This window comes from Liolophura sinensis, chromosome 11, assembly GCF_032854445.1.
Source record: "Liolophura sinensis isolate JHLJ2023 chromosome 11, CUHK_Ljap_v2, whole genome shotgun sequence".
In the NCBI taxonomy this organism is placed as follows: domain Eukaryota; kingdom Metazoa; phylum Mollusca; class Polyplacophora; order Chitonida; family Chitonidae; genus Liolophura; species Liolophura sinensis.
This window is the reverse complement of record NC_088305.1, coordinates 13,551,134-13,567,283: the sequence shown is the minus strand read 5'-3', so window position 1 is coordinate 13,567,283 and position 16,150 is coordinate 13,551,134. Positions and strand designations below refer to the sequence as shown.

Sequence of the window (16,150 nt, the reverse complement as noted above, 5' to 3'; positions counted from 1 at the left end):
CATCTTATGTTTTTAGATGTTTCAGCCAACTCTGTGCCAAGTCAGACCTTTGAAAGCACAGCAAGATGCATGCATTTCTTGTGGACAGCTGAAGTTGAACAGATTTTAATTAAACAGATTATTGAAAAAGTGAACTATTCTCTTGATAAAAAATAGGAATTCAATACAAATGAGAATTTCATCACCTAATGTGATGCAGGGTGCAGCTTCATGGTTTTACACAGCACAAGGGAGATAACTCTCGTGGTACTACCATCAAATGTTGCTGGCTGAACAGATCTCTGCAAAAGTCACACACATGAAATCTCTTCCGTTATAAGAAAAGCGACACAAACTGTATTCAAGGCTAACTCATTTTGTTTTCTATGATGATCAATGCCCCAGAATAAATAGACTATAATCTTCACATATTTTACAAAAAAGGGGGTTAGCATGCAAAATAATACTGCAAACAATGCATGACAAAATTATCAAAAATCTATATAATATTCAAATGTATTTACAACTGCTAAAAAAAACAAGCTTCAATAGAAATGGATATCTGCTATGCTAAATGTATTATAAATTTAAAATCAAAACAAACAAAATTAAAATTGCAATAAATAAATTACATGATTTTGATAGATACATTTCACACGTATATCTCTTCAAGCCTAGATTATGCAGGACCTCAAGAGTTAATCAATCTGCTAGTTTGTTGTTTTTTTGCGGGTGTAGAAAGGCAAGTCTATCAAGCTGTTTTGGAACAATCAAAGGACTGATGAAACCAAATGTGTTCTCAGAATGTAACCAATTCTATCCCTTCATCAGTAGCAGAAATTCTGTGAATTTCTTTCAGTCTCCTAAAACAGCTTATGTCCAAAATGTGCTGCATGTACATTTCTTCAAGAAAAAGTCAAACTACCAAAACTGAAAGTGTGGAAATATTTCTTGTACACTAGTTGTGATCTGAAGAAAGCTGAGAAAAACTGATGTTATTTACCACACCTTGTATAAAATCTATTGTAAATTGCCTAAAATTTTGGATATTACAGTCCATATATGGAGGCAAACATATATCATAAAATAGTACTTTTGAGAGCATTATGATGGGAGGAAACCTGGCAGAGCCCGGGGGGAAACCCACGACCATCCGCAGGTTGCTGCAAGACCTTCCCATGTACAGCCGGAGAGGAAGCCAGCATGAGCTGGACTTGAACCCACAATGACCGCATTGGTGAGAGGCTCCTGGGTCATTATGCTGCGCTAGCGCGCTAACCAACTGAGCCACGGAGGCCCCCTGTAGACTTGGTGTGCATGTTTATGCATGACAAGCCGTAAAGTTTATAAACCAAAGTTGCTAACCAAAGGGGTAAAGGGATATGTGGTAACCCTAGTGGGAAATTCTTGCAGTACCCATGATGAAATCAAAATTAAACACATAAAAAACACTCCTAACCTTCCATTCTAGGTATTATTCAAACAGTATGTAGTTGTACAGGAATTGGTTGTCTCCTTACAAAATATCAGAGAAAGAAACTTTCATGTCCTTAAAAAAAAAAAACCCATCATTTTGTTCCTCTGCATGCATGTACGTTTTTTTATATATGCCCGGTACTTTCTGTACAGCCTATACCTGAAGAGCCTCGTAAGGTACACATAAATACATCCTCTCCTCTCACATCTTTGTAATGTTGTGGAAAAAATGTGGCTGAGTTTGACAGGAACAGCATTCTGAGATCAGTTGATGGAGGGTGTGTGTGAGTTTGTCCACTTGATGTCTATGGTGGGCCATTTTGTCTGCAGACAACATTTGATGGGAGATGTGTCTGTGATAAACTGCACTTCTGGCTCCTCTTCCAGGGTCACCTCAGCCTGCTGGTACACCACCTGGGCACACAAATAATACACTCTGTAAGACTGTCGCAGATACCAACATATTTATTCCATTCATTTATTTCACTGATATTTTATGCCATACTCAAGAATATTTCACTTACATGTATATGACTGCAGTCAGCATTGTGGCAAGAGGAAACTGGGCATAGCACAGGGGAAACCCATGACCATCCGCCGGTTGCTTGCAGGCCTACCCATGTACATGTACGACCGGAGAGGAAGCCAGCATGAGCTACACCTGAACTCATACCTACTGCATTGCTGAAAGGCTTCTCTGCCATTGCAATACCACAATAAGGAGGCCATAGCTATTGCCCTATGCAGGCGTAGGTAAGGGGCATAACTCTGCAGGTTTTAATTTCAATAAAGTTTTTGATTATAATCAACATTCATTTTGGATTTAATGAGAAAATTCATGAATTAACCAATATAATCAAGAATTCTGTGAGCACTGCAAAAGCCATATATGTCTTCTACCTGTCAGAATAAAACGATGTGGGAACCAGAGGTAGGAACAGCTGTCTACACTGTTCAGGCCTGAATGACTTCAGGAGGGAGAGATTCTCCACCAGGTCTGTGACTACCGTAATTCTTCAACCTTTTCCCGTGTTTGCAAGGTGTTTATTCAAGCATATTCTGAAGGCATTTTTCTGTGCAGACTTATAATATCCCTCTTTTTGTGAAGCCCTGAAATTGGCCAACCCAACCAATGTAGTTTTGTCTCCAATATCAACTTAAAAAATCAAACTTAAAAATGAACAATTGTTCAAATGAACAGTTGATCATTTTTATGCGAAACATATTGAACATATGCAAAACGGTGGAGGAATTAGCATAGTAAAGAATGTTAGGACAAGAGCTTCTCTTTGTAGATTAGTCTTCATACACATTTAAGTCCTATCACACAGGTCTATCATAGTGAATTTTTCACTCATGCATTTTTACCTGAGAACAAAACCAAATTGTTTCCAGGTAAAAAACCATTCTCATTTGGCAGGTTATGTAGGAACTTTTCCACAGCATATATGAGGAAGACAAGCCGTATTTAATGATCGTTATGCAAGTGGAAATGAATTCAAACGTCATTAATGTATTAGCAGTCATCTCATTTATTTGTTATAATCTTTTGTTTCACTTCACTTTTCAGGTAAAGGTTAAGAATAGTTAATGGACAATTCTTATAGTAGTAGGCATGGCCCCAGGATCACAAAGTGATCTTAGATTGCTTATTGTCATTGATTGTTGATTGCTTATTGTCACTGATTGCTTATTGTCATGGATTGTTGATTGCTTATTGTCATTGATTGCTTATAGTCACTGATTGTTGATTGCTTATTATCACTGATTGCTTATTGTCATTGATTGTTTGATTTCTTATTGTCATTGATTGCCTATTGTCAGTGATTGTTGATTGTTTATTGTCATTGATTGCTTATTGTCAGTGATTGTTGATTGTTTATTGTCATTGATTTCTTACTGTTACCATAAGCAGTGAGACTGGGGAATCTACAAATTCCCTGTCTAAGGCTAGATTTGAAACCACACCTCAGAAGACAAGCATCTTTGACAATAATACAATAATGATGGCCTGCCCCTAGAATAACTAGGAAATGACAGAAACCTTGTTGTTGAAGCAGGATCGCCTGAGGCCGTTGTAGTGGAAGAGTATGAAGTGTCGAGGTGTCTCTGGCACCATCTGGCCGGGGAAGAATTCCTCCAGGAAGCTATTCATGGTGATGATACCAAGGTGCTCTGGATCTAGCTTTGTCCTCATCAGATCTACACTGAAACACATAAATATAACGAACTGCTCAGGTACCATTGGCTACTCTCCGTGGGGCACATACCACAAGCTGGACACAGTTGTTCACAACTGTATCAGAAGTGACGGTAAATGACCGTTACCCATGACCAAGTTGTACATTTTCTAACAGTCTCTGAAAAGGTGTTTCGAAGTTTGATTGGAACGTACATGTATGGCGATACCTTACTGGAAAAATGTACCAGTAATCTTAAACACCCCAAGTCAAATTTTATGGCATGTATTAGTCTTTAAAATTTCACTTTTTAGGTCATTTGTTGTAAGCCCGGAAACTGCTTATGACTAGACAATTTCGTGTTCTTGATTGGCATATTGGAAAGGTCTAATTGCGACGAAGTAAGATTAGTGCGCACTGTTATGTTCACATCAGCGAAATCCGTCAATTATGAAGTTTGACCTGAGAAAAAAGGTCAAAGGTCAAAAAGGTCAGTCAACCTAAACACAACTAAATCTGGATTAATGGGACCTGAAGTGAGTCTGAAGTTCCTCTGAAACTGGCTTAATATTTTGGGGGGAATGTAATATAAACAAAATTAATACTCAGACGTGAAATGTATGCATGTTAGGAGGTGTATGCATATATTTTCTGTCTAATTTTCGGAGAAGGGCGAGTTCATGTCGCCATAGTTCTGCCACCACTGAAGTATCATGCCGACGACACCAGACAAAGACACCACACTCAGTCACATTATACTGACACCGGGCCAACCAGTCCTGTTTCCTTTCTCAGACCTCTCAGTGCTGATCACCAAGTGAGGCAGCAGCAAGTACCACTTACTACAAGTCTTTGGTATGACTCCACCCGGGATTTGATCCCAGATCTCCCTGAGATGTAAAATGGGAATTCTGTGGATCATATTTGTGATGAAATGTATGACTGGTAGGTAATACAGATACTTACTATTCTTTTTCCGAGACCAAATCTAATGCTTCCATTAACGGACCTAGTTGCGTCGACTCTATAAACCCATTGGCTGAAATTAAAAGAAAAAATGGGATAAAACATACAATCCTTGTTCAATATATAATCCTTGTTGAAAGGAAGATGAAATGTTTACTATTCTAATACATTCTGTAAATTATGCAAAGCGAGTGAGTGAGTGAGTGCTTGCGGTTTAACATCGAACTTAACAATTTTTCAGTCATATGACGACGAAGGAAATCTCAGAGTGCAAGTAATGTGCCTCCTTGTTGCAGGAGGGATTTCCACTGTTCTTTTATCTAGTGCTGCTTCACAGAGACGCCTTACCGAAGGCAAGTAAGGCGCCCCGCCTGAGCCATTATACTGATACGGGTCAACCAGTCGCTGCACTATCCCCTTCATGCTGTACGCCAAGTGAGGAAGTTACTTTAGGTTAAGCTCTTAGGTCTGACTCGACCCAGGATTGACCCTGGATCTACCGCTCCCAAAGCAGAACTGAGATGAAGATTGCTAACTAATAGTTTGAGAAATCTATATACAGGTAGCTTTGTTTGACATATATCTTCTTCCTTTCAAATGTTATATCTAAAAATTGTATACTCCCTCAAAATGGCCCATGCGTGTGTAACAACAATGCCTTTATTTTTTTCAAGTAAAACAAAAAACAGTTTTTTTTTCCTTTAGCTTTTCTTTTCAAAAACAACTAACACAACATAACAAATATATGGATCCTAACTTCTGTGTATTCAGTGAGCAACATTTCGTGGTGGTATTAGTGCCTATACTGAAAATTGCTCACTGAATAACTTGTGATGAGTTTATTTGTAATGTTAACAAACAAATCGGCCATTCACAGATAATCACAACAACAAACCTAATCTGCTGATACTGCCCATGCTTAATGTCAAAAGGCTTTATACATATACCTCTTAAGTCTTGGCTTAATTACAAAGATCTATTTATTTAATAGGTATATTACGCCGTGCTCAGGAATATTTCATTCATACGACAGCGACCAGCATTATGGTGGGAGGAAGCCCGTCAGATGTAGGGGCTTTATTACAAAGATCTATTTATTTAATTGGTATATTACGCCGTGCTCAGGAATATTTCATTCATACGACAGCGACCAGCAGTATGGTGGGAGGAAACCCGTCAGAGATTGTGGGTTTATTACAAAGATCTATTTATTTAATTGGTATATTACGCCAAGCTCAGGAATATTTCATTCATACGACAGCGACCAGCATTATGGTGTGAGGAAACCCGTCAGAGACTGGGGGTTTATTACAAAGATCTATTTATTTGATTGGTATATTACGCCGTGCTCAGGAATATTTCATTCATACGACAGAGACCAGCAGTATGGTGGGAGGAAACCCGTCAGAGATTGTGGGTTTATTACAAAGATCTATTTATTTAATTGGTATATTACGCCAAGCTCAGGAATATTTCATTCATACGACAGCGACCAGCATTATGGTGGGAGGAAACCCGTCAGAGACTGGGGGTTTATTACAAAGATCTATTTATTTGATTGGTATATTACGCCAAGCTCAGGAATATTTCATTCATACGACAGCGACCAGCATTATGGTGGGAAGAAGCCCGTCAGATGTAGGGGCTTTATTACAAAGATCTATTTATTTGATTGGTATATTACGCCATGCTCAGGAATATTTCATTCATACGACAGCGACCAGCATTATGGTGGGAGGAAACCCGTCAGAGACAGGGGGTTCATTACAAAGATCTATCTATTTGATTGGTATATTACGCCGTGCTCAGGAATATTTCATTCATATGACAGCGACCAGCATTATGGTGGGAGGAAACCTGTCAGAGACTGGGGCTTTATTACAAAGATCTATTTATTTGATTGGTATATTACGCCGTACTCAGGAATATTTCATTCATACGACAGCGACCAGCATTAAGGTGGGAGGAAGCCCGTCAGATATAGGGCTTTATTACAAAGATCTATTTATTTAATTGGTATATTACGCCGTGCTCAGGAATATTTCATTCATACGACAGCGACCACCATTATGGTGGGAGGAAACCTGTCAGAGACTGGGGGTTTATTACAAAGATCTATTTATTTGATTGGTATATTACGCCGTGCTCAGGAATATTTCATTCATACGACAGCTACCAGCATTATTGTGGGAGGAAACCCGTCAGAAATTGGGGCTTTATTACAAAGATCTATTTATTTGATTGGTATATTACGCCGTGCTCAGGAATATTTCATTCATACGACAGCGACCAGCATTATGGTGGGAGGAGATAGGGGTTTATTACAAAGTCTCATAATGAATAACTTTACTACGTTTACAGAGAGATGACATTTCTATCAGGGCCCTGCTTCACAGTTGCTTCAGTTGAGGAAAACATTATGAAAACTGCCTTAAGATCATTTAAGGTCTCACTAATAATACTCACAATCTTTATCGAAGTTCTGAAATATTCGTCTAGCCACTTGTTGCTGCGTTTCCTGAACAACCAATCGTTTTTCCTGTGAATTCAAAAGACATTCATGTATTAACAGTCAATTTATTTATTTATTTGCCAATAATTTTTGTTTTACTTCATTTTTCAGGCAATGGCTTAAAACAGTTAATGGACAAGTTAATTTATCAAGCAACGTAAGACTTAAGTCATAAACTGCAAGCCCTTAAAAATCCAAACTCAGAACAGGAAAGAGTTCAAATTGTGGTTAGTACACTGTCCTTCAGTAAAGAAAAAGTGTATGGATTTTAACATTTCTACAGCTAAGTCTTTTATCTGTAGCTGTGTTTTGAATATTTGACTTGAGTCTAAAGACATTTGATAAATACACGTAATCTTTGACTTAAGTCAAAATTTTAATCATTAAAATTTATGTTTCTTTCTGTAATTTTAGCTGAAATTTGTTATACAATAACTTACCCAGAATTTATCTTACCAAGCAATCTTTTGACCTTGTCAGATCAGAAATAAGAGTTTTATACTGATCTGAAATTTTGACCTAAGTCTGAGATTGCTTCATGACCCCGGGGCCTGATGACATCACAAAAACCCTTCCTCACCTATATTCACCTTAAAGCACATGTTCTGTGTACTCATAATATATTCAAACATGAAATATTCAGTATGGTCTGGAAAAAAAGACCTACTTGGTTTGATTCGCGTTGCTGGTGCTTACCGTCATGTGCAAGACTTTCCCACTTACATGTAAACAATGGTGGTCTGACAGTTTTATGGCTGAACAAAACTGCAGAGTGAACAACTGACCTTCTCCAGCAAGAAGCAACGAGAGCTGGATTCAAGCACCTGACCACATTGGCCAAAGGCCTTATGATCTCAGCTAGCCAGCCTTCAAGATCACAAATGTGTGTCAGCTTGAAGTCAGACTTAATCTTAACATTATTTCTGAGCTTAACTTAGAATTTCAGTGCTGATTTTCAATTTTAAAATGAAAATTTCTCTGGTAATTCACTTTTTCTGTGGTAAAAAGTTTTTAAGATACGACTAGGTTTGACTTCAGTCTAAAGACATCTTCATGATCCTTGTGCCACTGCTTTACCATTCAGTGAGTCAGTGAGACCTAGCTGATGTCACTCAGAAACTCTTAAATCGTTTCAACCTCACAAACCATATACTGCTGAGCTGTACTAAAAATTCTGCCTATCAGCTGGCCTTTTGGCAAGTCTATTCAGCCTAAAATTTCACAAAGTATCTGTACGTGAAAAGGAAAGACGTTCGCTAATTTTAAAAGTAAAATCATTCTACAAAATTATACCTTTGAGAAAAGCGCAGTTAGATGTGTTTCACTGCCTAGGAGCCAGATAGGGTACATAGGGTTCTTCAGGTACCATCCCACCTTGTAAAAAACAAAACAAAACAAATATACACATTTATTCAGTACACTTTTTCATTTAATTGGTGTATTTTCTTCCCACAAAACGTTTCATTTGTATTTATTTTATTTTTTTATTTGATTGGTGTTTTACTCCGTACTCAAGAATATTTCACTTATACGACGGTGGCCAGCATTATGGTGGGTGGAAACCAGCAGAGCCCGGGGGAAACCACGACCATCTGCAGGTTTGCTGGCAGACCTTCCCACTTACGGCCGGATAGGAAGCCAGCATGAGCTGGACTTGAACTCACAGCGACCGTATTGGTCGTTTCATTTGTATAACAAATTGTCTAATTTAAGGGTTGAATTCATAGAGAGCTTGAAATAAACCACACCCTGAAAACACAACATTACTGGCCAAATGTACACATACTGAGAAAATCTGTACTGATCAGCCAGACAGGCCTTTTCACAACAACAATGGGTTATATATCACCTATTAAAGGCACATATGATGGAATCAATGTACAAATGTAAACTCAGCTAAGACTAGTATAAGCCTGGATTATGCATCCTTTTGACATGTTTCAGCAGGAAATTTTATTAATATTTTGCCTTGATGCATTTTCGTGTGTCAAATATAGTTTGCCACTATCAGTGGCTATTTGGCCTTGTTCCATGGTTTATTTATTTATTAAACAGGTGTTTGGCTACACATAAGACTTTTTTTTACTCAATGTCTTGCCATTGTTAGTGTTATTATTGGTGAAGCAAACTTGTCAAAACTTTAGAAACCAGCACAATTCATACGACCCCAAATAAATCATGTCAGCGATCAGCACTGGATAAAAACTAACTCACTAATGACAGTTTAGGGGTGTTTCATTCAGAGTCATCCAGCAACTTTGTATTTTCAGCCATGTGGATGAAGGGAGATAACTCCTGTTTTGGCAGGACAGTCCACGTGGTTTATGAACAGGTTTCAACTGAGTGACACACCATTTATAGCCATGCACACTCTTTCAAGTTTGTTGGGTTGACAAATTAATGAATTAACAAATGGCAATTTTTCGAATTGGCTGATGTAGTAGTCCAGATTATTTTGGCTGACAGCAGTCATCAGTGAGTTTTGAACAACATCACGCTCGATTAACTCAGACAGAAACGGATATAATGACAGAAATATAATACTTTGTAAGACTCACTGACTCACCTCACAGTATCGGTAGTGTTCTAACATTGAAAGAAATCCTATTTTCGACTGCTTACATATTCCTCGTAATTCTGAAAACAAAGATAAAATATTACTCTCCAATCAAAAATCACCTACTACCGACTCAGACATTTCCAATAAAATCAATACTACTTCAGCAGTACTTGGCATCCACAAATGGATGATACCACCATAAGTAGTTTCCAACCTTAAAACACGGGCTGTGTCAACAAATCTGGTAAAATTTGGCCCATGTTCATGTTCCTGCTCCTGTTTGGTTCAGTCACAGAAACTTTATGACAGCAACATTTTAGGCCATTTTGGATTATGTTAATTAGCCATCTGTATCAGATTTGTGAGTTCATTCTGCAGAGATATGTGTAGTAGACGAAAACCTAAAGGCTTCTGTACAAGGATACTCCAATTTCTCAATTTTTTCGCGTATGAAAGAACTACTCCAACGTAATTTCTGCACATTTTAAACTTGGTTTCGAAGACAAAGCTACCTTGGTTGGATTGATTAACCTCAGAGCTTCACAAGAAAAATAATTTTATCAGCCCACACAGAATAATGCCTTCAGAATATGCTTGAATAAACACCTTGCAAACATGCGCAAAAGCTGAAGAATTACAGTAGTAGAGGTGGCAGAACTGTGGCACAACTCCAGGAGAAGTAAACAGAAAGACGTATTTAGCAGTCAGTAGTAAACATCGGGACAAAGATGGTGGCATTCAGTGTCACTGATTAACACCTTGCAAACATGCGCAAAAGCTGAAGAATTACAGTAGTAGAGGTGGCAGAACTGTGGCACAACTCCAGGAGAAGTAAACAGAAAGACATATTTAGCAGTCAGTAGAAAACATCGGGACAAAGATGGTGGCATTCAGTGTCACTGATAAACTTAATTACACCAATTGCAACTCATAACATTAAAAGACATATTTGTCTTTAAGTGAATAAAGGGAGATAACTCACTCATCCCTGAGATATCTTTGTCATTGTCCCATACATTAGATACAGCTTTGCCTGTCAACAATAGGTTGATTAGAGACTGGCTGAAATAGAAAAAAAACATGAAGATTTTTAGCCAAAGTTTAAACCTCCACTCACACCCAATACAATCAGTGTACATGTATTTCATTAACTAAACAACAAAATCAACGGCATGTTTTAATGTCTTGTATAATATTTGCACAGAAATTTCACAGTATCTGATTGTACTTCATTGCCGTCTCCACATATATGCAAGTATTTGGGCCTATGGCCTCTTATACTAATCATAAATAAAACTTAACATATGTATAGGTAAATAAAACCTGGAGTTTCCAGAGTAAACCACCATCTGGAGCGCCTGACAACCCTCATGACTCCAGTCAAATCACCACTGAAAGCAGTGTCAGAACCTGGGATGCGTTTGGCAAACAACTGATCTGATTTGGCAAGAATTACTGCTTAAGTTGAATGAGGCAGTGATGGCCTCAAGAAAATTGTGTCAGTGAGGCTTCAACCATGTTGGAATTTGCTGGAGTTCCCTCTGTCTAGTTTATGGCCCGTTCTTGTTTATTTGTTTATTAGATGCTCAGGAATATTTCACTTCTACGACAGTGGCCGGCATTATTGGTGAGGAAACCCTTAGCCACCTGCATGTTGCTGGGAGACCGTCCTGCATACAACTGCAAGAGGACGCCTGCATGAGCTGGGCATAAACTTCAAAACGACCAAGTCGGTGAGAGCTACTTGAGTCATTGTGCCATGCTGACACTTTAGAAAATTGAGCTGGTAATATTGTTGGGAGTTCCCTATATGTTGTTTCCGGCAGTTTTTGATATGGTAACTCACCTTCCATGACCATGTATCCCATCTATTAAAGCTTCCCCTGGATCCTCAACTTCATTTTTGATCTGTTCAACACCCTGAAATGATAGAGTTACATGCGCTACACATTTATCACAGGCAAATGCAGTTAGTGATAACAGCCCATGAGTGCATGATTTTTTTATTTGTTTATTTGATTGGTGTTTTATTCCGTATTCAGGAATATTTCACTTATATTATGGCCCCCAGCATTATGGTGGGAGTAAACAGGACAGAGTCCGGGGGAAATCCACGACCATCCACAGGTTGCTGGCTGACCTTCCCACATGAAAAGGTAAGAGTTTTAACTGCCAATTGCATGACTGTATACCAGTAATTATTAATTGATTGACAGGAAGGGATGGTACCCTGATAAAGCTCGGATTAACATTGGCCAAGAGAGGTTGGGATTAAAATGTTTCAGTATTGATTGATTAAGATGGTGGTCAGATTATTTGCTCATGAAACTGTCTTCATGTTGAGCATATTGTCTATCTGAGTTAATGTAAGGTAAATTTGCAGATTCTTTCTAATTATGGAGAACTGGCAAACAGTTGCATACATTGCAAGTTATTTTTATCTATGCAAAACTATTAAATCCGTTTGGCCTACACACACGTACTTACTTTTGTGAGGACCACAGAGTAAAGGAATGACAGCACCCCAAACTGTTTCCCATAGGCTTGCGAGACGAGTTTTGATTTCTACCTTCAGATCATCTGCATTGTCACAGTCCTTACACCTGAAACAACCAACGTACTGCCACTTGAAAGACTGAATTGTCTCCCCTGTTAGTGTGAGAGAAAGCGCATTACAGTACATAACATAGCTACACACTAAAAGTTGTTATCACAACCATAGTTATTTTCATATTTGAAATATTTCAACATTTTTATGTCAGCGATGCACCCAAAATTTATCACACCAGTCAGCTTTACCAGTAAAGGAAACCACAGTTATTTATTTATTTGATTGGTGTTTTACGCCGTATTTCAAGAATATTTCACTTATACGAAGACGGCCAGCATTATGGTGGGAGGAAACCGGGCAAAGCCGGGGGAAACCCACGACCATCTGCAGGTTGCCTGACAGACCTTCCCACGTACGGCCAGAGAAGAAGCCCAGCATGAGCTGGACTTGAACTCACTGCAACCGCATTGGTGAGACTCCTGGGTCATTACGCTGTGCTAGTGCACTACCGGCTGAGCCACGCAGGCCCCCAAAGGAAACCAGAGAGCCAGCCCACAGTAAAATTAAATTACCACTCCATCAATCACCATTTTCTCCAAAATGAAAGCAGCAAACTTCTCAGTCAGGGGGTAAATGGTGCACAGAAACTTTAGCTTTGTCTAGATGAGCCTGTGAAGCCTTCAATAATTAATTCACGAGCTATCAATCATGTCACCAGATACACATAGCAGCAACTTTAAGACAATTACGAGGCTCTCTTTGCATATTTCACAATCTTGGCAGAGTGGTGAAATTAACCAATGGTTATAATTTAAACATTTACAGGTAATGCAATGTAACAGAGTATGTATTATCACAAAATCAAAATTTTTTAACAATGAGAGATTCAAGGACAAAAAAAGGTTCAAGGCGCCTGTGCCTGTGTACTTCATGTGTCTTATGAGGACACATGCACAGATAATTGTGATGTTATAAAGGAAAACACAAAAGCTTTTTTGGAATAGCTTTGGAATACATCCGTCCACTTCTTCAATTAGTTCATAATAGTTCGCTTCTTCAAGAATATATATATATATATATATATACACATATAATGTTGTGTTCTACCTTCTCACATTTCTACATTGTTGTATTCCAGTTTCTCACATTTCTACATTGTTGTATTCCAGTTTCTCACATTTCTACATTGTTGTATTCCACCTTCTCACATTGTTTTTTGTACCACCATCTTAAATGTCCGCATTGTTGTATTCCACCTTCTCACATTTCTACATTGTTGTATTCCACTTTCTCACATTTCTACATTGTTGTATTCCACCTTCTCACATTTCTACATTGTTGTATTCCACTTTCTCACATTTCTACATTGTTGTATTCCATGAAGTAATTTGCATGTATAAAACCACCCTAATTCCTCAACCTTTTCATATATAAAAGAGTAATTTACAGTGCAATTTATGCATATTTATAATTGGATTTTTGAGACATAACTACATTTGTTAGATTGGCCAATTTCAGGGCTTCACAAAATCAGTCTACACAGAATAATGTTTCCTGAAAAGACACGAAGAGATTGAAGAATTACAGTATTTTCTATTTTACGTCATGGTCAGTTCACATTTTGATGTTCATGGTCTACACTGAGTATTTACATGACAAAACGTTGAATAATGAATGGGAAGTGTTTATCACAAGCCAACCTCAGACTAGAATGATAATGCTCCTGGTCTAAACGAGCTTTCTTGGCAGTTGTCTCCCCTTCTTGTTTCTTCTGGTTATCCTCAGTCTCCAAGGTGGATGATTCACCATCCTCCTCTGTTACCATGTCGACAAGGATGAATTTCTCAGCTGAGATCTGGGTGAGAATGTCAACCAGGGCATCAGCCAGATATCTCTGTACCTCTGCAGCTGAGGGAAGGAGAACATTCCCAATTAGTGATTTTTAACTCCTCATTTGATCCGTACTGTGGAAATTTACATGTACATATATCAAGAGGATTTATTTATTTATTTGATTGGTGTTTTACGCTGTATTCAAGAATATTTCACTTATATGACGGCGACCAGCATTATGGTGGGTGGAAACCTGGCAGAGCCCAGGGGAAACCCACCACCATCCGCAGGTTTCTGCGAGACCTTCCCACTTACGGCCGGAGAAGAGGCCAGCATCAGCTGGACTTAAACTCACAGCAACCGCATTGGTGAGAGGCTCCTGGGTCATTACGCTGCGCTAGTACGCTAACAAACTGAGCCACAGAGGCCCCAATATTTCTAGTTTTAAGTTCTCCTTTGGCCAGTCGTTTAATAATTTTTAAAACTTCAACCAAGTATTAAGTTAAGCTTAACCTAATTATCTAATAAGTATTCAAATGAGATAACACGTCCTTCTGACATAATATAAGTTGGATTTACCACTTTTTGTGTTCTCATAATCTCTCACAAAGAGACATCCCATTACACCTTACATACCTGAAGTAGTCTGCAGGTCAGGGGTGGGACTCTCTGAGAAGAGGCAGTGTCTGAGGAGGTAGGTCTGCACAGGGGCGATCACAGCACATGGCCCTCCCTCATGTTGGATCAATGCCGTCGGCTCATCTTCGCTGAACACAAACCCTGCACAAACAAACACAGGGATGCTGTAAACACCAGGTTGCAGGCTGTGTTGATTCTTTACTGAATTGATATCACTTTATCATGTGGCAGCAACCTCAACTTAATTTATTGATCTGGTTGGTGTTTTATGTCATACTCAATAATATTTCACTTGGCGGCCAGCATTATGGTGGGAAGATACTGCTGGCACATTAACCACCTCAGCCACGGAGGCCCCACCTCAACTTTACAAGTTCCCAAACATACAACTGATTGCTATGCAGAACACTGTCAGGGGGTTTTAAAGATCAGATTCCTATTATTGTTTGTTGTTGACCCCAATGGCCTGAACAATAAGTCTACACATTGCTATTTGTTAAATGAGTATGCTCACAAATCTGGCAATCTTATAATCCTGATCACTGATATGTACCAATACACATACAAGTCGACAAATAGGACACCTGAATGTCACTGCACACAGTGAAATCTTACATGACAGAGTCTGCATCAGACGTCCGACTTGAACGAAAGACTCAAACACACGTCTGTGATCCAATTTCAAATGCATTCCTTCCTTTCTATGGATAGCAGTCACTATTTAGCTATGGAAACCTCGACTATGACGAAAGGTTGAAATACTGAAATCGTTGCAGCCAAGATTTTTTGGCTATTGACCCACTTGGTACGTTTTTCAATAAAATGACGTCACATCCCCTACTACGTGACCAAAACAACAACCTCCATCTACACTTTTAGTAAACCACTCCAGACTGAGAAACAAAAATGGAATGTGTCCATAAAAATTTACACCATTTTAGTTTTTGTGCCAAAATCAGTGTCTGCATAAAATTTCTCATAAACATTTATCGCAGAAATTGATATAAACTAACTGGTGAAGTGGCAATGAATTGTAAAGCACAAACAAATACACGACATTCGGCCTTCCTACTGGGCACCAGCCCCAAACACTACAAAATGGCGTTGTTGTTGTCGTACATACCTTGAGTCCACCGGCTAAACACTTCATCTTTCAAGTTCTCTCCCCAGAGCAAATTAGCGGCATCCGATATCAGTCTTTGTCCTGGCGATGTGCTTGACGATGCCATATTCGATAGGAGATATTTCTGAGCAATTGACTGAGTAAAAACTACACCATTTTCGGTTTTCCCGGCAACTCAGACGTCCCTACTTTGCGTCGTTTCCATAATGTTATTGTTTTCGCTTCCGGTAGAGCTGCGTTGAATATATAAACCGGGAATAGTCGAGTGCGGACTCTTGATTTTCTAAGGACTTTAAGCCACGACGTGGAAGGTATCTCTGTAACTTATATA

At 38.8% G+C, this 16,150-nt stretch overlaps 1 protein-coding gene across 1 annotated transcript; it reads right to left on the bottom strand.

Annotated features, from left to right (window-relative positions):
* Positions 1-516: 516 nt before the first annotated feature.
* Positions 517-16,009, bottom strand: LOC135477505 (ubiquitin carboxyl-terminal hydrolase MINDY-3-like). Its single transcript, XM_064757630.1, is given in 13 exon segments — positions 517-1,869; positions 3,500-3,662; positions 4,602-4,674; positions 7,068-7,140; positions 8,407-8,487; positions 9,680-9,750; positions 10,656-10,735; positions 11,520-11,593; positions 12,161-12,214; positions 12,216-12,276; positions 13,925-14,132; positions 14,694-14,837; positions 15,820-16,009. Coding segments are annotated over 13 exon segments (1,338 nt in total). The 5' UTR covers positions 15,926-16,009; the 3' UTR covers positions 517-1,719.
* Between the last annotated feature and the right edge of the window lie 141 nt (positions 16,010-16,150).